General features: G+C 32.3%; 1 protein-coding gene across 1 annotated transcript in view; it reads left to right on the top strand.

Annotated features, from left to right (window-relative positions):
- Window positions 1-22927, top strand: part of DCC (DCC netrin 1 receptor) — a 1389687-nt gene that overhangs the window by 825312 nt on the left and 541448 nt on the right. Inside the window, exons 6-7 of the mRNA XM_031946063.1 lie at window positions 13559-13713; window positions 17917-18037. Coding sequence (XP_031801923.1) covers window positions 13559-13713; window positions 17917-18037 — 276 coding nt within the window. The remainder of the gene's footprint in view (window positions 1-13558; window positions 13714-17916; window positions 18038-22927) is intronic.

Raw genomic sequence — 22927 nt, 5'->3', positions numbered from 1 at the left:
ATATATGAAGACAAGAGACAGAGAGGGGGGAAGGAGGAAAGGGGGGGAAAGAAGAGAGAAAGGGAGGGAAGGAGGGGAGAGAGAGAGAGAGAGAGAGAGAGAGAGAGAGAGAGAGAGAGAGAAGGAAGAAGAGGAGGAGGAGGAGGAGGAGGAGGAGGAGGAAGGTAGAGACAGAGGACAGAGAGAATATGTCGATGTTTAAGTTGTAATTCTGTGTTTACCATGTCGACACCAGATTCCTACACTCTTCTTAAAGACAGTATTTGTGGTACGCAGCCATGAGGCTTCTAAGTAATCTTATTTGCCCCACTTCCTCTTGAAGCCTGAACCATATCATCTAATATAGGTTTTGACATCTTAATGCTTATTTTTTTTATATTGAATTTTATTTGAATCAAGATCTATATTTTTGGAGTTAGCTTCTTTTCAAGTTCCATTTTCAAGTTCTTTTTTAAGTTCTGATTCAAGTTCAAGTTTCAAGTTCAAGTTTCAAGTTCCAAGTGTTTTGCTAAAATATGTACTAGTACCTAAACTGAAATCATCTTCATGGTGATCTCTTTACTTATTTTTTTTTTTTTTCACACACACTGTAATGTGAGATGACCAAGCATTCTGTGAAATGTTATTTCTCATCTTTCAGTAAAGTATAAAATTGACACTGCCATCTCCTTTATGTCCTCCAAAGAGAATCTGTGAATTTTCCTTCCACATAGTCACAGTTATTTGATGTTTTCTGGAGTCATTCATAATGAAAATATTAGTATGGGTATGGTTTATGTCCTCTAGTAGTTTAACATCTTTTGGAATTGGGGACAACAATTCCATGTTAGAAGGACCATTCATTGAGCTGATGTTTGTTGATGTCAAAGCACTATATGACCTTAAACATCTTCATGACACAGTTTCTCTCTTTCTCTCTCAAATATACATATTATAATAAATTATATATTATACTGTAATTATAATTATAATACAACACATATAATATTATTGTGTAAGAGTGTATATATATATATATATATACATATATATTTTTTTCTTCTAAATTACTTGGAGATCATGCTAGATGAACACTAGACTTTAAAAAAAAGTCAGTTTTAAAACTGTCAGTGTTCAAAATTAGGAATACAAAGAATAATTATAGCTCCTTTTGAGTTACATGAACTACTTTCTACCATCATATAACTTATGTAGGTGAACATATTTATAATATCCAGCTTTTTGTAACTCACATTACCTTAAATTCAAATTATTAAACATTCATCTCAGAAAGATGATTATATATAAAATGTTTTTATATATAAACACATACATACATATATGTATGTAATATGTATGTGTGCATTAGTGTATTGTGTGTATACACATGATGTGATATAGTATCATTTAAGTACAGAAACATTTTGGAGGTTGGAATGGACTTCAAATCCTCCTTCTTTCGTATGTAAGGAAGCTGAGACCCAGATAGATTAATTTCTCCAACAACAAGCAGGTAGAAATTCGTAGGCTATGGTTTAGTAAGACAAAGATTCATCTCTTGCTTCTTACACTTATTAGATGTGTGGCCATGGATAAATCACATAGCCTCTCAAAAACAGGGTAAATATAAGAACAGAAGTTATTTATGAGTTACTGATGTTCTTTGCAGATGAGATTTTCATACCAGGAGTATTCTGCAAGCCCAGCTCTTACTTCACTAGCATAAACATGTATGAACATATTATACATATATACATTTATGTGCATTTTATATACAAATGCATACAGTAACATTTTAGAAAATATACATTCTGATTTTATGTAAAAGTGATATATTTGGGAGCAACTCTAAAGTGCAACAGGCTTGAATATATATTGATTATACTAAAATACAAGAGTGAAACAAATGACTGAGTTAAATCAAAGTTCTGGATGATTATTTTTTTTAATAACTTGGTCTCTAGTATTAAATTTGAGAAAGAAAATGTAAAAATAATATAAATATATAGTTAGGACTACAAAATTGTCTTCTTATTTTTAACAGTGATCAAATATTTTTAAAAGTATTATCTCTAGTCCTGTTCTATTTTGCAGCCTTTGACATCATTGAATGTCATCTCTTACTGGATAGTCTCTCATCTCTAGGATTTCTCTTACCTGGTTCTCCTCCTTCTTATCTGTTTCTTTTTGATCTTCTGTTCTGGATATTCATCTATTTCATACCAATTAACATTAGTATATTTTAAGATTCTCTTTGGTCCCCATTTCTTCTCCTTGTATATCTCATTTGATGTAATTTGTGAGCTCTAATCCCATGCCAATAGCTGCCATCTGAACTAAAATGACCCATAACAATCTTAAATTCAACATGTCCAAAACAAAAATTTTTACTTGTTCCCTGCAAAATACATATATCTTCTCAACTTCCCTGTCATGTCAAGGTCACCTCCAAGTTACCCAGGTCTGCAATCTCAATGACAACCTCACTTTCTAACTTTTACCCCACATCTAATCCAAGCTCAAATATTTCCTATTTTGTCCTTCACAATTCTCATATAAGTCTCTCTTTCCGCTCTCATACCCACCACCCTAAGACAGAACCTCATCACCTCATGCCTAGAGCATTGCATAACCTTTTCATCTTTTTTCCACTTAACTGCCAATATAATTTTCCTAAAGGACAGGTATGACTATTAGTCATTCTACTTAATAAATTGTAGTAGTCTACTGTTACTTCCAATATTATATATGGAATTATTTACTTGGCATTTAAAACCATTCATACTTCAACCCCCAGTTCACCTTTCAGATCTGTAGCTAATTTCCTCATATATGATCCAGCTATACATGTAAATTTATGGTTCTGGTTTTTGCTTTTGCATATCAAGTATTTCTCTCAAATCTATGTCTTTATACTTACTGTCTATTCAGTCCAGAATGTTCTCCTTCCCCACCTTTTCTTCTTAACTTCCCTAAATACCTTTAAGAAAAGAAGTTTCCACCTTAAGAAGGGGGTGTTTCTTGGTCTTCTCTTCCCACTCTTTTCCTTCCTTCCAAGATTATGACTCATTCTGTACATATCTTGGGTGTATGCTATTATTTAAATGCTGTCTCCTCCATTAGATTTAGAAAGATTTATTTTTCTTGATTTTTTATCCCTAGTGGGTAACACAGAAACTGAAATATACTAAGTACTTAATAACATCTTATTGATTTGTTAACTTGACTTGTAGAGGGATTTCTCATTTAGATTGTAACTTTTTGATTATGACTCTGTGATGCTGTGAAAGGACTAAGATAGTTTGAGTTAAGGTATTTTGGTTGGAGGTCTGTAACGAGTCAGCAAGTGTATAAACTTTTATGAGGAAGGTATCAACTCAGTATTTTATATTTCTTTCTATTATATATGGAAGACATGGGCTTCAATTGAAGTCTGATGGAATCAGAATGTCATATAGAGAAAGATTATGGAAATCTATGATTTAATTTTTTTCTTTTTTTCCTGGAATCATTTAAGTGAAAAATGGAATACATTTTCAAAAAGTTGTGAGAAGGAATAGATATTCTATAATTTTAATATCTCTTATGATTCTGTCTTGATAAGATATATAGATAGATAAGAAATATGACTTGCTTTCTAAAAATTCTGTTTACTTCTTTAGACTTTTCCAACTTTTTAATTTTTCCCTTTCTGTAATCAGATAAATATTGGAAGTAAAAAATGAGTAACAGTAACTGGTCTCAGAAATAATTTAGCTAACTTCCAATTTAAAGTGCTCCTAAACTACCCCTATATACAAATGGAACATAAACCTAGGGCATTATTATATCGATCACTTGTTGAAGGCAGGGACCATTTTTCATTATCTTGAGTAGACAAAGGTGCTTATGTTTATGGAATTTAACTCTGCCTTGTTGAGTGGACTTCAATGGAATAGATGAGAATAAATTTGAAGATATTTCTCTTATAGGAAATATAGGGCTATCATCATGTTGACCCTCACTTGTGAGAATAAGAGGAAAAAGAGACAACATAATGAGAGGCAACAGTTGTACATTTTTGTATATTAAAGGCTGAAAAATTAAAGTAAACGGCTTGTATGAATAACCATCTCTGCATATGAAAATGGTCTCTTTTCTCAGGTATCCATTGCATGACTATAGAATCTCATTTGTTTACAAAATGGACTTAAATTAGTTATACCATAAAAAGAAATCAGATTTTACATAAAAATGGAACCTGGAGACTTAATCTAGTAAATACTTCAAATAAAAAATGAACTCAAATAGGCAGAAATTTCTGCCTATTGGACACATTCTGACCACCTAAAGGGAAAAACAACAAAAACAAGAAAAGTATCAAACCTTTCCCAATGAGTTAAGATAGAATGATATGTAGGTGAGGGTCTTCCGTAGAGAGAAACCTAAGTAGATTTTTATCAGTCATAATATCTCATTTGCAACAGGGAAGAAGTGGGTGCACAGAATATATCACAGAGAAGAGCATCTAAAATATGTCTGTAGTTATCTGTCCCAAGAATGGAGAATTGGATAGTAGTGTTAAATTGACACAATTGTGTACCAGTAGAGTCATTCCTAACAAGTTGGCATATATTTGCTAAAACATTGATTTTTAAGGGGCATCAAACAGAACTGAAATAGATGTCATGATTATACCTATTATGTAAGATTCTGTATATAATATTGTATGAAATGAGGGTTTTCTATAGAATCATTGAAACAGAAACCTAAGAACACAATCTAACAATAATTATTCTATATGAAAATATGTTTAGAAGAATTGTACCTTTTAATCTATATAGGATCACTTACTATCTAGAGGAAAGGGAGGGGGAGAGAGGAAGAAAAATTTGGAATACAAGGTTTTACCAAGGTGAATATTGAAAATTATCTTTGCATGTATTTGGAAAAATAAAATACTATTAAAAACAAAAATTAAAAAATGCAATAATTATTCTGCTTCAACAGTATGATTATATATGTCATACAAGCCTGGTTTGTGGTAATCTGGATATGATCATACATGTTGTTAATTGTTAAATCATCTATTGATACAATTTTGATATTTCCTCTTGAAAAAAATATCTATTCACATTGGAAATGTTATATGTATATGTGAATATACACAAATATATACATTATTATACATATATACACACATGTATCTATAGATATTTATACACATATATGTATGTGTATATATCATAACATGGTAGCAAGTATACTGTAAATACTTGATACAGGTCAGTCTCTATAGATAGATTAAGAGGAAAAGTAATGGACTTGAAAATCATTATCTTACCATAACTAAACTGTTAAATAACTGTCTGTAATGCTAGAGATCCCATGAAAAACAGAAATACCACTCCAACAAGGTTACAGGATACAATAACTCAGTAACTGTAGAAGTTTTTCTAATTTATTTTGCTCATAATGAATTTTTCTTCTTAGTGTATTTATATTCATTTGGACTATTTACTATTATAATTTGTGGGGATTGTTGTTAAATTAAGCTATATATTTTTTTTAAAAATACATACTCTCTGCATTTATAGAGTTGAGATGAATGAAAGGAAAGCAGCCATAGAGGAACATCCCCTACTTCTAAATCACATATTCTATGTGTGAATATTTTTGAAAATTGGTCTATATCTGGGATTTTTATTATTAAAGCTTTTTATTTACAAAGCATATGCATGGGTAATTTTTCCAACATTAACCCTTTCAAAACTTTTTGTTCCAAATTTTCCCCTCCTTCGCTCCACCCCCTCCCCTACCTGGCAGGTAGTGTAATACATGTTAAATGTTTTGAAATACATGTTAGATCCAATATATGTATACATAGTTATACAGTTATCTTGCTGCACAAGAAAACTGTGCAGATCAAGAAGGAAAAAAAATGAGAAAGAAAACAAAATGCAAGCAAATAACAACAGAGAGAGTGAGAATGCTATGTTATATTTCACACTCTGTTCCCATGGTTCTCTCTCTGGGTGTGGATGGCTCTTTTCATCAATCACAAGTGGAACTGATTTGAATCATTTCATTGTTGAAGAGAGCCATGTCCATCAGAATTGATCATCATATAGTATTGTTGTTGAAGTGTATAATGATCTCCTGATTCTGCTCATTTCACTTAGCATCAGTTCATGTTGATCTCTCCAGGCCTTTCTGAAATCATCCTGTTGGTCATTTCTTACATAACAATAATATTCCATAATATTCATATACCACAATTTATTCAGCCATTCTCCAGATGATGGGCATCCACTTAGTTTCCCACTTCTTGCCACTAAAAAAAAAGAGCTGCCACAAACAATTTTGCATATGTAGGTTCCTTTCTCTCCTTTATGATATTTTTGGGATATATGCCCAGCAGAAACACTGTTTGATCAAAGGGTATGCACAGTTTTATAGCCCTTAGGGCATAGTTCCAAATTGCTCTCCAGAATGGTTGGATCGTTTCACAATTCCACCAACAATGTATCAGTGTCCCAGTTTTCCCACATCCCCTCCAACAGTCGTTATTATCTTTTCCTGTCATTTTAGCCAATCTGTAAAGCTCAGGTGTATAGTGGTACCTCAGAGTTGTCTTAATTTGCATTTCTCTTATCAATAGTGTATATCTGGGATTTTTATATCTTTATATCTTCTGAAGCACTGCAACCATATAGAAAAAATGATTATCTAAAAGTAAAAACACTGATAGCAAAGTGTGAATAAGAGAACAATAAGGAATGTGTTTTAATTAAAATTAACAGCTATTGATTAAGCACCTGGTATATACAAATCAGTGTTAAGGTTTGAGGAAATAGAAAAGTTGAGTGGGATGTGTGTGTATGTGTGTGCGTGTATGTACGTGCGTATGTGTGTGAGTTGTGTGCCCTGCCCTCAAGAATGTAAAAACTCTAGTGGGTGAAAGGGAAAGAATAGTATGTGACAGACATGTAAATAAGTGTTACAGAAGGTAGATATTGATACAGCCAAAGGAAAGTTTCAAAGTACCTTAAGAAAGTTTGAGGAAAAAATATTTTTTGGTGTGGAGTTGGGGAAATTTTAATGGAAAAAATGCACAGAAGAGTGAGGTGTTAAGATTTGCATAGGACAGCTGTAGTCTAATTGGATTGATGAAGAGATTAATGTGAAGTTGCATTGGTAGTGGGAGTGCAATTATAGAGGCCCTTAAATGATGGGAGAAATGCAGAAATTGGAAATTTTAGCTAATGGGAAGAGGGGATCAAGGAAGTTTTTTGAGTTTGAAAGTGAAATGGTTAATCCTATGCCTTAGGAACATTCCTTTAGAAGCTTGTAAAAGATGTTCATAAATGAACATGTTTGTGGTAGGGATGCCAAGTAAAAAACACTTATAATAGTGTAAACAATAGTTGATGAAATTCGTGTTATTAGGATAGTGGCCCTATGAGTAGAGAGAAATGGAAACATGTAAAAAAATGTTATGGACTTAGAAAAATAGATTGATATGGGGCATGAGGGAGAAAAATCTTTGATAACTCTTTTTTTTTTTTAAATTTAATAGCCTTTTATTTACAGGATATATTTACATGGGTAACTTTACAGCATTAACAATTGCCAAACCTCTTGTTCCAATTTTTCACCTCTTACCCCCCCACCCCCTCCCCTAGATGGTAGGATGACCAGTAGATGTTAAATATATTAAAATATAAATTAGATACACAATAAGTATACATGACCAAAACGTTATTTTGCTGTACAATAAGAATCAGACTCTGAAATATTGTACAATTAGCTTGTGAAGGAAATCAAAAATGCAGGTGTGCATAAATATAGGGATTGGGAATTCAATGTAATGGTTTTAGTCATCTCCCAGAGTTCTTTTTCTGGGCATAGCTGGTTCAGTTCATTACTGCTCCATTGGAAATGATTTGGTTGATCTCGTTGCTGAGGATGGCCTGGTCCATCAGAACTGGTCATCATACAGTATTGTTGTTGAAGTATATAATGATCTCCTGGTCCTGCTCATTTCACTCAGCATCAGTTCGTGTAAGTCTCTCCAGGCCTTTCTGAAATTATCCTGTTGGTCATTTCTTACAGAACAGTAATATTCCATAATATTCATATACCACAATTTATTCAGCCATTCTCCAACTGATGGACAACCATTCAGTTTCCAGTTTTTAGCCACTACAAAAGGGCTGCCACAAACATTCGTGCACATACAGGTCCCTTTCCCTTCTTTATAATCTCTTTGGGATATAATCCCAGTAGTAACACTGCTGGATCAAAGGGTATGCACAGTTTGATAACTTTTTGAGCATAGTTCCAAACTACTCTCCAAAATGGTTGGATTCGTTCACAACTCCACCAACAATGCATCAATGTCCCAGTTTTCCCACATCCCCTCCAACAATCATCATTATTTTTTCCTGTCATCTTAGCCAATCTGACAGGTGTGTAGTGGTATCTTAGAGTTGTCTTAATTTGCATTTCTCTGATTAATAATGACTTGGAGCATCTTTTCATATGACTCGAAATAGTTTCAATTTCTTCATCTGAGAATTGTCTGTTCATATCCTTTGACCATTTTTCAATTGGAGAATGGCAATCTTTGATAACTATACAGAATAACTAGTGGTATTATGGTACCCTCAACAAAAATAGGGATATTGGTTAGAGAAGCCATTTAGGTTAGGAAATGTTTAGTTCTATTTGGAATTGTTGATGGGAGATACAAGTGGAGATGGCCAGCCAGCCATTAGAATATGTAAGAATTGGGTTTACTGATAAGTCTAGAGATAGATTTAGATGGTGGTTAAAAGGACTACTATAATAGACTGACATGAACCAATGTGTGATGGCTTGTTCTTTAAAGTTCTATATAAAAGATTAATATGATAATCAAGATTTTTTCTTACTTATATAATCTAACTGACTTCATAATTACAGAAATGTGAGAAACTGAAATATATGATTTCATAATTTGAACTCCATTATTCTAATGATTTTAGAGCAAGAGGAATAATTGACTGCTTTTTTCCCTTAATTTCTTTTTAGGGATAAAATCACATTTTCAGTGTTTCTGTCACAAAGGCTTGTCTCTCCATTCTAGGGGCAGGGAAGAGATGTAAAGTTAGCCTCATTGCTTTTCTGTGCATATAAAGCACATATTTTCATAGTACCTAGGAAAAACTAGGAATTTTTGAAAATGTAGTCATTTATTTCTTATCATGAATTATATTTAGCATATTTAAATATGAGCATTATATCCTAAAAAGGAAAGTAAACCTAAACACAGCATTTTGCCTTCAATTATATAATATCACATCTGTGTCTTTGATAACTCTCAGGATATATATATATATATATATATATATATATATATATATATTGTATGTGTATTTAATGGTTATTTTAACCATTAAATAACTCCTATTTGGCCCTATAGTTCCATAAATCCTCATGTATTGAAAGGACAAATGAATTTTAATAATTAGTAGGAAGATAGGAGTCCCTTAGATAGAGATCCTTCTTATAGAAAAGGATTTGGGAGATAATTATTTTTCAAGAAAAAAACAAAAACAAATAAACAGAAAACTAAGATTCATCAAGACAAATTTCATATGATTTGCTCTTCTGATTGGCGAGTCCCTGGCTGGGATTGCCATTTCATGAAGAACCTTGGCCATTTTCACTGTATTCCCATATCAGCTCACTATCCTGACTCTCAACTTCCTCCACAGCCTTTCCCCAAAGTGCTCTCTCATCATTCCTCTTCAGCTCCTTTTATGTTTTTGATTGGGAAAGATGAATGTTCTGCCCTGAGTGAGGTATGGAATGGAGTTGTTCAGAGGCAAGAAAACTCTAGCCTTCACCACTCCTTTTGTGAGCTCTCCAAGTGAGATTTCCTTTTGAGTTTCCCTTCAGGACTCTTCCAGGTCAGTCTAGTTTTGAACTAGGTCAGTTCCAAAGAAAAGCTTTGGATTTAGTAAAAATCCAGGCTTTGATACTTACTATGTGTATTAATTATATTGAGAATGTCACTTAACTTTTCTAGGTATCAGCTTCTTCATTTGACTAGACCATCTCTGAGGTCCTTTATAACTCTGCAACTATGATCCTATGATCATTTAAAATTATGGTTCATTAGTTATATTATGGCTGTAGTTTATTGGAATTTTCATAGACTAGAAATCCTCCAAACCTTTACTTACTAAATTTTAAATGAGAAAATTAGACTCGGTGAAGTCCAAGATATGATATGGATCTAAAATTCTCTGACTGTATGAGTAGACCAATATGAATAAAACAGATTTCTCTGTTAGGAAATAGAAAATGTAAGCTGTAATACCAACAGGACAAGCTCTTTGTTATCTCTTAGAGATTAATGAACCATTCATGATTTCTGAATGTGGGAGATGTGAATGGTTTGTTTTTGGAAAAAATTGATATTTTTGCATCTTCCCAAATCTGGACTCTCAAAATTATATAAGAATAGGGCAGCTAAGTGGCACAGTGATAGAGCACCAGCCCTGAAGTCAGGAGGACCTGAGTTCAAATTTGACCTCAGACACTTAACACTTCCTAGCCTTGTGATCCTGGGCAAGCCACTTACCCTCAATTGCCACAGCAAAACAACAACAACAAAAAAAAGCACAAAAAAAGAAGTTATACAAAAATAGCATGCAAGAGAAAGCATGCATTGAAGAATTAGAGTTTCTCAAACAAGAAAAGATAAAATGGGCAAAGAGAGAGGGCTCTCTCTTGACTTGATTTTAAGTACAAGTCAAAGTATATGAATTTTATATAGTTATCTAAAGAATCATAATAATGTGATGATGATGGAGAAGAAGACATCTTGTAAATTTTTTAGTGCTTTATATTTATTTGTATAACCATTGCCAAAAGGTGAAGGACAAACTATTAAGAATATTTCGTGGACTTTTACCCTTGAAATTTATGTTATAGAACAAAGAAGATTTTTAATGCTTTCTGATCATTTATCTCTTTAGTTTGTTAACACATATTTGTGTAATTCATAGTATGATCTCTGCTAAATACTAATGTTTCAAAGATGAAATAAAATTGTACCAGTATTCAAGGGGTTTGTACAATATTATGTAATATTTATATGGCACTTTTAAGACTCTAAAGCATGTTAGTATATTAAGATCCTCAACTAGCAGGCATTATCACTATTTAAAAGATGAGGAAAAGACCCAGAGAAATTAAGAGATCTGCCTATCATATCACAATGTCAGAGATGGGATTCAAACCCCATGATTCTCAACCATAAAGCATCATTCAGACAACACTATTTATAGTATTTGTTTTCACATCATATTTCTTTAGAGAACTGATGAAGTTAGAATGCAGATTAATTTTTTTCTTTCACATTTTTTTTCCCAAAACATGTTCTGAAATGATTTTGAAATGAAATGTTTTATATGAATTCATATTGTAATTAGTACTGTATTTCTTTTCTTCTCAGAAGTGGAGAGTGAGATGAAGGGAGAGAGAATTTGCAACTGGAAATAAAATTTTTTAAAAAGAAAATGTATATATAATAAATATGTCTAAAAACGCAAATATAATGTATACATACACATAAACATACCCTCTATCAACCATTGTTTGTAAAAATTATTTAAAAAGAAAGAGGAAAACAAAGAAATTACACAAAACTTAAGTATTATATATATAAATGCTGCTTAAGTTTTGTTTATATATAAATGCAAATATATAATTTGTATTTGTACACATGAATTCATAAAAAATTGTTTATAAATGATTTTATTTACATATAAAATAATAAATGACATGCATTAGCAAATATTAAAGTCCAAATAAATGATTGTTTAGCTCAAACTCCCAAGGAGTAGGATCTACATTAATAGAACCCTAGAGAGATTGTGACTTTTATATTACGCACTTAGTGAAAGAACTGGAGCCAGAACACACATCTTTTGACTTCCATGCCTGATGGCTTTGCTCTATACCAGGTGGTTTGTGAAATGGTTATGAATGGGTATGTACATTAAGTGTATGAATGTATTTGTCATTATATCTACTTCTTTAGATAGAAGGAGGTACACACATGAATATATACAGATACATACAAATATGCATATATATATATGTATGTGGATTTACATATGCATTAAACATATGCATCTGAATATATAGCTATATGCACATGTGCACACACTGTAAAATACATGTTCACTATACATACGTGGCCATTTGTATATGCATACATGACTGCACACATTTATATGTATATGCATGTGTGCATATTTGTATATACATATATGTATACATATATAATAAAATAAATATATTATAGAAATATATAGATTTCAAAAAAAATCTCACCTAAATATCCTTTCCCTGCACCTGCTAGTCAGTGATCCCCAAAAGACTGAACATTTGCCCAAAAAAGTATAGATTTGCTGTTTATCAGTAGAAATATGTTACATATCAGAAGAAGTAATATTCAAAGGCTTACTGATCAGAGAAAAGAACTTTATCTAATAATTTTGAATAAATTCATTCGTATAAGCCGTTGTATTAAGCAATTAGAAATACAATTGATTAAATATTCAATATGGTCACTTGAAAATGCATATGTATTTCCTGTGTGAAAAGAGATATCATGTCTGTTACTTTAAAATTAATCTAATCTGGCTTCCCAGACAATATGAATATTCAAAATGGATAATTCTTGCAAGCTTCCCATATGTATGAGAATGAACAGTGCACTTTTTTCCCCCTTACCATTGAGGATTTGTAGGAGGCATGGAATAACCCTGAAAATTCATTAGTGACTTTTTTGTTATATTAACAATTTTCCTTCAAATTTCCATCATCATCTAAGTAGCATTATGGTAATGAAGAAATTAAATTAGCATATTATAAACCATAATGTGAAAACAATAATATATTACAGTCATATAAGACAATGGATAATTGCTAGAACAATAAGGACATGTCCTTAGTAAAGATAATACAGCTCGTTTTAGTCCCCTATCATAATGCCCAAATTCAACTAGGGAAAGACTTCTGCCAAATTTCTGTGTTATTGATGTAACCCTCAAATGTTTTAAGGATAAGTTTTCTCCTCCTTAGGCTTATGCAAGTGTGTATTATCCTCTGCTTCCTTGATTAAGTGACATACATCTTATAGCTCCACTTACCTATTGGGGTCTATTCACTTTATGCAGCACTTTGGTACTCAGAACACTTATTATATATAATCCATTTTTTTTTTCCAAATTGGGTTTTTAATCTTTCCTTATGGCAAAATATGATTAACTTCAACTGTTTAATTGCATTTGAGAAAATAAATATGTTCTACACTTGTTCCTTTTTAATAAGCTAAAGGATTTGGGAAATTTCAAGTTACAAATGTTTTCTATTTTAGTGTAGTGTGTTTTTAGTTTGGTGAAGTCCTTAGCATTTGATGTTTACAATCCAATCCTTTTAATTTTCTTTTCTTTTTTTCCCTTTTCTTTTCTTTTCTTTTCTTTTTTTCTTTCTTTCTTTTTCTTTTTCTTTTCTTTTTTTTTTTTTGTCTTTGCAGTTCCACCATGGTTTTTAATTCATCCTTCAAATCTCTATGCCTATGAGAGTATGGACATTGAGTTTGAGTGTGCTGTCTCGGGAAAGCCTGTGCCTACAGTGAACTGGATGAAGAATGGAGATGTGGTCATACCTAGTGATTATTTTCAGATAGTGGTAATTATTTTGTCATATTAGATTTTCAGCTTTTTCAAATTGCGTGGTAGTTCTTCAGTTATGTGTGGAAATGACTTTTTTGAAGAGCACAGGGTCCCTGTTTCTGATTTTCAAATGTATTGCAAAGTTGATTTCCTGAAGCACTCAGTTCTTTGAAAGTACATTTTTAATGTGTTTTAAAGATATTTTCCTCAAAGTAAAACTAGTCCATGAAGTGATGTGAAAAAAAAATCCCTGTTGTTATATGATTGATTAAAAGCTTGTTGTGATCATATTTGATATTATTTTAGAGCTAGCAAGGACAATTTAGCTTGAGAGGAAACTCATCCAAATCTCTTGGGTTTTGTATGAGTCAATAGAATCTCAATGAGGCTCAATGACTAACAAAGATTACACTGCTAATTAGTGACAGAACCAGAACTAGACCCCTAGTCTTCTAATTTAATATTCTTTCCCCTTTACTATGTTGCCACTTGGGTAACATTATCTTATGCCCCAGAATTTGCATTAAGAAGACAAATATAATGTGAAGATATTATTTCTCTAGGAAGATAGTGCAGATAACTTTTGGATCTCCTTTAGCTTCTAGTATGGTCCCTTTTTTCTTATAGTGAATTCTTATTAGAGAAAAAGATGGTCATTAACAGAAAAGACTAGGAATCATTATCATCATTATCATCATTTACTCAGCTTCTCTGAGACTCAATATTCTTGGCAAAATAAAGATTAAGGTGCGTTATTCTACCTATCTGATAATCTTATATTGAGGATTAAATGAGATATTTTGTACAAAAATTCTTCATACTTCTAATATAGCATACAAATGTAAGCTTTGTGAGTTATGATGATAGTAATAATAAGAACATAGAAATATAAGAGATCTCAGAGACCATCAAATTAAAACCTTTCATTTTACAAAAAGCCAAACAAAAGACCCAGAAACGTGAAATGCCTTGCCCAGTGTCACACATCTAAGAAATAATTGATGGACTCAGGTCTTTCCAACTGCATGCTCTACATTCTATCCATTGTACTACGTACTTGATGCTTCCAATCAGCATTCTTGTTCTGGGCTTTACAAAATTTTCAAATGCACTGTTCTCTTTTTGAGTTCTGGAAACAGCTTAGTTAGAAGGGAAACATAATAAATACAGATTATTTATAGTTAGTATTTATTATGTTCCCCTTCTACCTAAGCTCTCTCTCTCTCTTTCCATAATACACATACATACATATGTATATATGTAATATATATATACAATATATGTACATATATATATACAACATACATGTGTGTGTATGTGTGTACATAGTATATGTATGATGTGTGAATAGTTATATATATGTAAATATATATATATGTAAATATATATATATATATATATATATATATATATATATATATAATTGGTGTGTCTGTGTATGTATAATTTCTGCAGGAAACTTGGTTACAATATTTTTGATGAAATTTATTTTTTCTTTTCTTATTTTTATATCAGATGACAAAGTAGCAAGAGACCTGCATTAAAAAGGCATAGACTACCCATCTTGGATGGTTTTTGTTTTAATAGTTTTCAGGAAATACAATTTGTTGGGGAATTCACATCAGTGATTATCACATAATGCATATTATGTGTACTTTGACATTATACATATTATATCCAAGTACACATTTTCAATAACATATCTTTTCCCACAAAAATGTGTAATCATTTTTATAATTGTAAATTACCTTCAAGATCAAATGGTTTAATTTCTTTGTTTATATATGAACTAGTTGAGGTCCAGAAGTGAGGTAATACATTTGCCTGAGATAAAGTAGAAAGGATAAACAAAGAAAGTCTGAGTTCAGTAGTAACCTCTGAATATCCTAACTATGTATCTTTAGGTAAGTCCATCTCATCATCTCACTTTAGTGCCCCCAAGCAACATTTGAAGACCATATAAATTTCAGGGCAAGTGTCAATAAGCACATATAAAAAGAATTTCCTTTTTAGAATTCTCTATGCCAATAAAGTCATGAAAGCACAAAAGCAAAACAAACCAAGTGGATACTGGAAAGAGAATTATTACCCCAGGATTCTTTATTCCTTTCTTATTCTCCTTCCCCACCCCATCCTCTTCCTCTTCCTCCTGCTACTGCTAGTACTACTATTGCTAATTATATAGTTTGTAATATGCTTTATAGGTATTACTTCAATAATCCCAGGAGATAGGTGCTATACATTCACATACATGAAATACATTCAGAACAAACACATTGCCATTTTAGAGCTGAGGAGATTGAGGCTATTAAGTGATAAGCTCGAATAAAACAATAAGTATTAGAGGCCATATTGGAACTCATGTCTTCTTAACTCCAGGTCAAACATTTAGTCCACTCTTAGATGCCAATACTATATCATGTGCTTTCCCTTGTTTAGTTTACAGCTATCCTTTTACAGACCATGCTTTTTTAATCTGTGTGTTTGTTTTAACCATCTTTTATATGCCTTTGGTTCTTATATGATGTTCCGAAGATTGAAGGAAAATCTCAATTTTTCACCTACCCTACTTTTTTGTATTTCAAAATAATTGTGTTTTCAATTGATTTTATAAAATTTGATGGGAATAGAGTGATGATGGAAAAAAAGTTAACTTTGTAATGTTTTACAACCCATTAGTTCCTTTAAGTGCACTGCTGTTTGTCCTACAATCAAATTAAAAATGACCTGTCATTGGGCAATTTGAAATGTGCTGTATACGCATAAAATATATGGTGCTTGCATATAAAGGAAATTGCTGGGTGCCCTTAAGGACACATGATAAAATGTAACATTTGTTTTCTATACAGTTTGAATAATCTTTCTCCCTGCATGACTCATTACCATCAACCCATTTAAATGTCTACAGTCTTAGGGAGAGGGGAAAATAAAATGCAAAATGCCTATCTCAAACTCATTGTATATTAAAAAAATATATTTCCCCAAAGCTTTCAGAAATCTAAGTCATGAGCTATAGTGATATATAACTATGTGTCTCTGACAGTGTAACTAATATTAATAGGAACTTTTATGAGAATTGCCAATTAGAAATTACGTATATATAAGAATTTTATATTAGTTGAGAATTTGCGACCTGATACAGAAAACAATTAAATATTCCCACTGAGCGAATATTTTTCTCTTAATGACTTAAGGGGATGTGATTTAGCATGCCTCAAATTTACACAAATAATACTTCTACTAATAACTAAAATAAACTGAGTTAAGTGTAAATTAAAAACAATCTCAGATCATTATATCTTTCTTTTCTCTCATATAAAAAGAAACAGATTTGCTTGCTACATGGAAGTGGAAGCTTATGTTCATTTAATTTAGTTGTTTGTTTTCAATGGAAGATACAAGATTATTAGAAACTTGTCAGCAAAAACCTTATTTTCCTATTTTTTTCATAAACTGGAAAGTGTCATACTCTAAGGATGATAGTATTTATTTAAAAAGTTGTAAACTATAAACAAAGAGATATATGAATGGGAAAAGTGAGTTAGTCATGTGTAAAAATGAGGGAGAGGCAACAGATGGTCCATGTCCACTACTGGTCACAGTATAGGATCATGAGAACTAGAAGCCAGCCTCCAGAATGCTGGGTCATCCTTTGGCCCCAGGAAATAGCTAATTCTAGGATTCCTAGTTAAACCAAAATCTATTTATTTGTCCCACTGTTGTAGTATCTGCCCTGTCCCCAAACACACACACACACACACACACACACACACGCACACACACGCACACACTTATACACACACACACACACACACATACACACACACACTCCTTTAGCAATTTTTGATATACATCTTGCCTGATCTGTGGAAGTGGGGTGGGGATTAAGGCAAATCATTGCTACAACCTTTATGCTGTTGCTCACCTGATGAAGAACCTTCAGTTCATATGCATATTGTCTATACTTTGCTACATCCATGGACTCAAGGTAACTAATTTAATTGTAATACCAGATCACATCCTTGCTGATACATTCAGCAAATACTCATAAAACTATTTAGATTTGTTAAGATGTGTGATTGAAACTAAGATCCATTGAGCATATCCTTTCTTCTCAGTTCTTTAAGAAACTAACAATAAGCTTGGTTGAAGTTGTAATTTTGGGCTGATGTTTTTATTATTGTTAAAAAAAATTTCAGTCATTTGTTCTTCTCCCCAGGGTGGCAGCAATTTGCGAATCCTTGGAGTAGTCAAGTCGGATGAAGGTTTTTATCAATGTGTAGCTGAGAATGATGCTGGGAATACACAGACCAGTGCCCAGCTAATCATCCCTGAACCTGGTAAGAAGATGAAAACATTTGGAATGCTATATGTAATTAATGTGATTAGTATTTGATTTAGAATACCTAAAATGTTTCTCGTATCTCTCTCAGATCCAGTTCAAAAGTATTTAGCTAAACAGGAAAGCACTATTAAAAAAAAAAAAACTTTCCTTGATTAAATGAGGTTTGGAATGAAAACTCATAATTTGGGTAGTCTCTAAGACCAGTGCAAAATGAAAGATATTCAGAACAAATAGTTCACATCCTATGTAAATTTAGCATATTTTTTCTAACTGTGTTTGGATATGTTTTTGTTATAATGAGTAAAAAGGGAACTTTGTTTTGCAGTTTCTAATAATTGAAAAAATGGATAATGTTTAAAAATCATTGTGTTTTTTGTAGCATTCATATAAAATTTGTTTTATAAATGCATAACAACATTTGGGAAAAAACTGCTTAGGAATAGGAGAATAATCAAGAACAAGATGAAAAAGAATGAATCTTATTCAAGATAAAGAAAATTGAAATTTTCTTTCATTTTTGTCTCAACATAGTTTACAAAAGAACATAAATTATTCATTTTAGTAGATGTTATGAATCCTAAATGTTTTATTTCTTGTTCTCTTGTAAGTGTTAACTATTTGGTTATTCTGGATCTTTTTTTAAAAATTAGTCTTCTAAGATGCAAGCTAAATATATTTCAATGATGGCTTATTGTCTTAGATGCTTATTTAAAATGTGAATATTAAGCACTATGACCCATTTCTTTCTAAAGTCAATTATTTGAGATCCATCTAGAATGCTTACTCATGTGATTTTACTCATAATCCAAGTTGAGTATAGAGGGGAAGATTTTCAGCACTATAGCTCTAAAGGATTAGAACAACCCATCTTTTGGATGAGATGATGAACCATCATTTAAGGTCATTGATATATCAGAAGATCTTATTTTTCAGTTTAGTGCATGCTGCATTCTTAGTCACTACATTAGATAAATATATGCTTTAAAATAAACTGAAATAATAATAATATAGGTGGGAAGAAGAGAAACTTTCAAACATTTGCTTCCAACTCAACCAGAACTATGCACACCATATTTTGACTCACTGATGAAGACTTAGAGATCAGATTGGCACATTTTACCTCAAATTAACTTACACACAGGAAGCCTCATCATAGAGGAAAACCATAATCCAACAGGTAGCCTTTAATCACAGAAGCCAGCATTCAGCTTGGGCTCTTTGATTATTTTCCAGTAGGTATAAGCCTCGGGGAACAGGGCTGCCCTTAGCAGTAATGTAGTTTAATACATTACCAGAACTTGCCTAGAGGAAACTGGATAATTCATTACTTCTTCTACCTACATGTTAAAATGCTGTCAGTAAATTCTGTACTCATGGTCAGTGTTTATTATGTTTGGCATTGGATTAGAATGAAAGCAAAAGAAAATGAAGACAAAATCCTAAAGGGCTGCAGGATACCATTGTAACTGTCTGCGTTTCCCCCTTATAAATGATGGATGACTTTTTCCTGGCTATTTAATCAGATCTTCAAACAATGCCAGTCCAATTCCTCGGAGATGTTGAGGGGGCCAGCATGCACAGATGGTGGAGAGGCAAGCTATACATATAAATTAAGTGATGAGGCTGACCATGGCGATGAGAACACAGCCCTCTTTTTTAAAAATTGGTCAATAAATGGTCAACATATATATTCAGGCACAGTGTGAACCCTGTGTTGCCCAGCTGTTCAGTTTTGGCCTGTCCATAGGCCTCTGACTGAGAGTTACCCCTGGCAACCCTAACAATCTGTTCCTCAGTAAGGTCCAGACAATGACTTATTAAAGCTGGCATTCTGTATGGGTTGATACTCAGGGAAGCATCATTAAGTTTCAGTATCGTCTTTTATAAACAATTCTCACCCCCTTTTTTGGAAACTAGTCATTTAGAGAGAAAAAATTAACATCCTATTGATCACTGAACTGAGTGAACTGCTTTCTTCTTTCTTTTGACAATACTCTGTGAGACTTAAAGTGTTATCAACTAATTTACTGCCACAAGTTAAAGAAATCCAGCTCCTAACAGGTAGAAATCAGATACTCTTTCACCTTCACTATCCATTCCCATAATTTACATTCCTTAAAATTATATTATGCTGTTTTTGAAAGTCTAATAGAAGAGAGCTCCTAGCACCATGAGAATGAGATTTACAACCTGAAGTTCAGTTTATCACTACTGTCTATTAAAACTGGCATAAGTTACCACGAACAGCCTTACTTTTTTGTTCTAACCCCAAAACTTAGTATACCATGTAGCCAATACAAAGAACTTAACTAAATATTTTGTTGGTCAATTGATCAAAGAGGAGAGGAACCTTGCATTGATACAGGTACCAAAAGTCTTAGTAAAATTTTAAGATTTTTAAACCTTTTTCCTAAAGCCTTAATAACTTTCTACTGCAACTTTCCAAAGCATTATTAGCTTAAATCTGCATTAATTATTTTAGTCTTGAAGCATTCAAGCTTTAAAAGCTAAAAGCTCAATTAAGACTTTTGGGATATACTGAATTTTTTCCCTTTTATTATACATGTAACTTTCTTGTTATTGAAAGCAAATTTTTGATGATAAGATTCCTATTCCTAATGCATCTTAGTATCTACTCTACAATATCTAGAATTATAAATTTTTGTGGAGAGATGCTGAAAGATTAAATGAATTGCCCAGAATTTCACAGCCAAATTTTTTCAGAAGATGGTTTTTTTTCCCCTGAGACTAGCTTTCTATAATGTATGTCAAAATACTTCTACTTAGAATATAACTGTTAATTGTATAATAATGAATGAAACGTTAACTCTTTTGCTTTGGTTATATCACTTGTGTATCTGTTAGATGTGTATTAGTCAATAATAGATAATTTATGTATAAGAAGTGTCTATCCTGAACCAAATTTGACAGGAAAATCATACTACTAAATGTGATGCCATGTATGATGAGCAAATAGGGCCAAGGAAGTCTACTTTATGGAATTAAAGAGAAGACAAATACTAAACTCAGAATAGAGTATAGGAAGTTAGTACATGCATTGGTCAGAACGAAAAATGATAGGAACAGTTAGGAAATTTGTGAATCAAAGGATAGAATATGCCAATATTTGAGGAGAAAGGAAGAAAATAAGAAGTCACAATTGAACTCGGTACCTAGGTCACTTTCTTGTCCCTCTTCTAAGTATTTTTATTATGCCCTGAGCATCACTGAATACTCATCCTTAGTATAAGTCAACTTGGAACAGCTGAGGTGAAAATAATAGCTGCAATAAATACTTCTTAGCATTCAGAAAGCAAGAGTAATAGAGTAGAAGCTAGAGAAAACAATTTGAAATGAATATGGAAAATGAGTAAGGGCAAAATTGGAATCCCCGTTAAAGATGTGACATGGTATTTTATTTCCAAAACTGGAAAAAAAAATGGGAAAAAAGTCAAGAGATTGTAAGAAGAGTAAATCCTATTAGAAAGCACTACCAGTTTGGCCCATGAATTCAAGCTTATTATGTAGCAAGTCATGTTCCCCAGAGTAACTTATAGTGCGTGCCTCTCACTTTAACAAGAACATCCTTTCATGCTGGTGTTATCTGCATTCCCCAAAACCACTGTTATGATGGAGTTCTACTGTACTAAGGGAAATATATTGCTTAGGCATTTAGAAAACTGTGAATTGCTATCAATTACCTGTCCTTCCTCACAAAGGTTATGATTAAGAATGATGTTGAATTTTGCACATTGTAATAAGGTGGTACATCGCATGGCCTAGAATTAGATAAAGTTATTTAAGGGTAGGCTTAAGCTTTAAGCCACAGAATGTACAAGTTGTATCCTGAATTTGTTATTTTTTTTTGTATATAGCGCCTTATCAATTTGAAGAAAAAAATTGGAAAAGCTAAAAGGCAAAAAAAAAGGTCTATAGGCAACAACTGATTTTTTAAACTGCATTAACTGCCACTAATTACAACATTTCTTCCTGAATGTTAATTTTTTTTACACCATTACTTCAATGGGATTGTGTGAGGGGATGAGTAATTGCACAATTAGCCTTAACACTTCAAGATCTGTTAGGATTTAATTTGCCAGCACAACAGTACCAAAGTGACTGTGTAAGAGAATGTAGCTAACACTAAAGTGATATACTTCCTAATCTGACATGAGTTACTGGTAGATAATTAAGTATAATTATCAATACTTACAACAGAAAGTAACTGTGATTTAAGTTCTTCATTCATTGTATTGGATGTGGGGATAAAAGTGTTCTTTGTAGATGCAGTGAACCAAAAGTGTTTCTTATTCAGTGTCACAAATTAAGAATTCTGTGTACAGAGTGTGTCAGTTAGCTTGAGTTTTTCAGATTTGTCATACCTGAAATACGGTGTTCTCAGATATAATGGGAGAACCTTATTAAAAGAGCTTTGCCACTGATTCAAAGGCAAGAAAATGTTTTCCATCCTAAGCAGAGACAATTAAAGTAGAATGTCTTCAAGTCAATATGCACCCAATAATACTTTGCTTTAAAAAAAAAAAAAAACTTTCACTACTTAAGCCATTTCAGGCTCTTTCATATATAAACTAACATAGTTTAAATCTATTCTTTCTATTAAATAATTGTATTTCAATTCAATATTAATTTTAAAATGAAACTATTACAGAGGCTTGAAAATTCTACCCTTTATTATTTTCTTTGTTTTGGATCACTTTTGGAAAGACAGTTTCTTTTTATCAAATAAAATTTTCTATACCAACCAAAAACAGTTGGTTCCTGCCTTACTATTTCATCTCTCTAATTCAGAGCATATCATCATCAATCTGGTTCCTTGGTCTATCTGCTTTCATTGAATGGAACTATGATGGGAACAAATATAGTA

The sequence above is a fragment of the Sarcophilus harrisii genome, chromosome 1, assembly GCF_902635505.1.
Source record: "Sarcophilus harrisii chromosome 1, mSarHar1.11, whole genome shotgun sequence".
NCBI classification, from domain to species: domain Eukaryota; kingdom Metazoa; phylum Chordata; class Mammalia; order Dasyuromorphia; family Dasyuridae; genus Sarcophilus; species Sarcophilus harrisii.
Note: the sequence above shows the minus strand (reverse complement) of the source record. Positions and strands in the feature narration are given on the sequence as shown.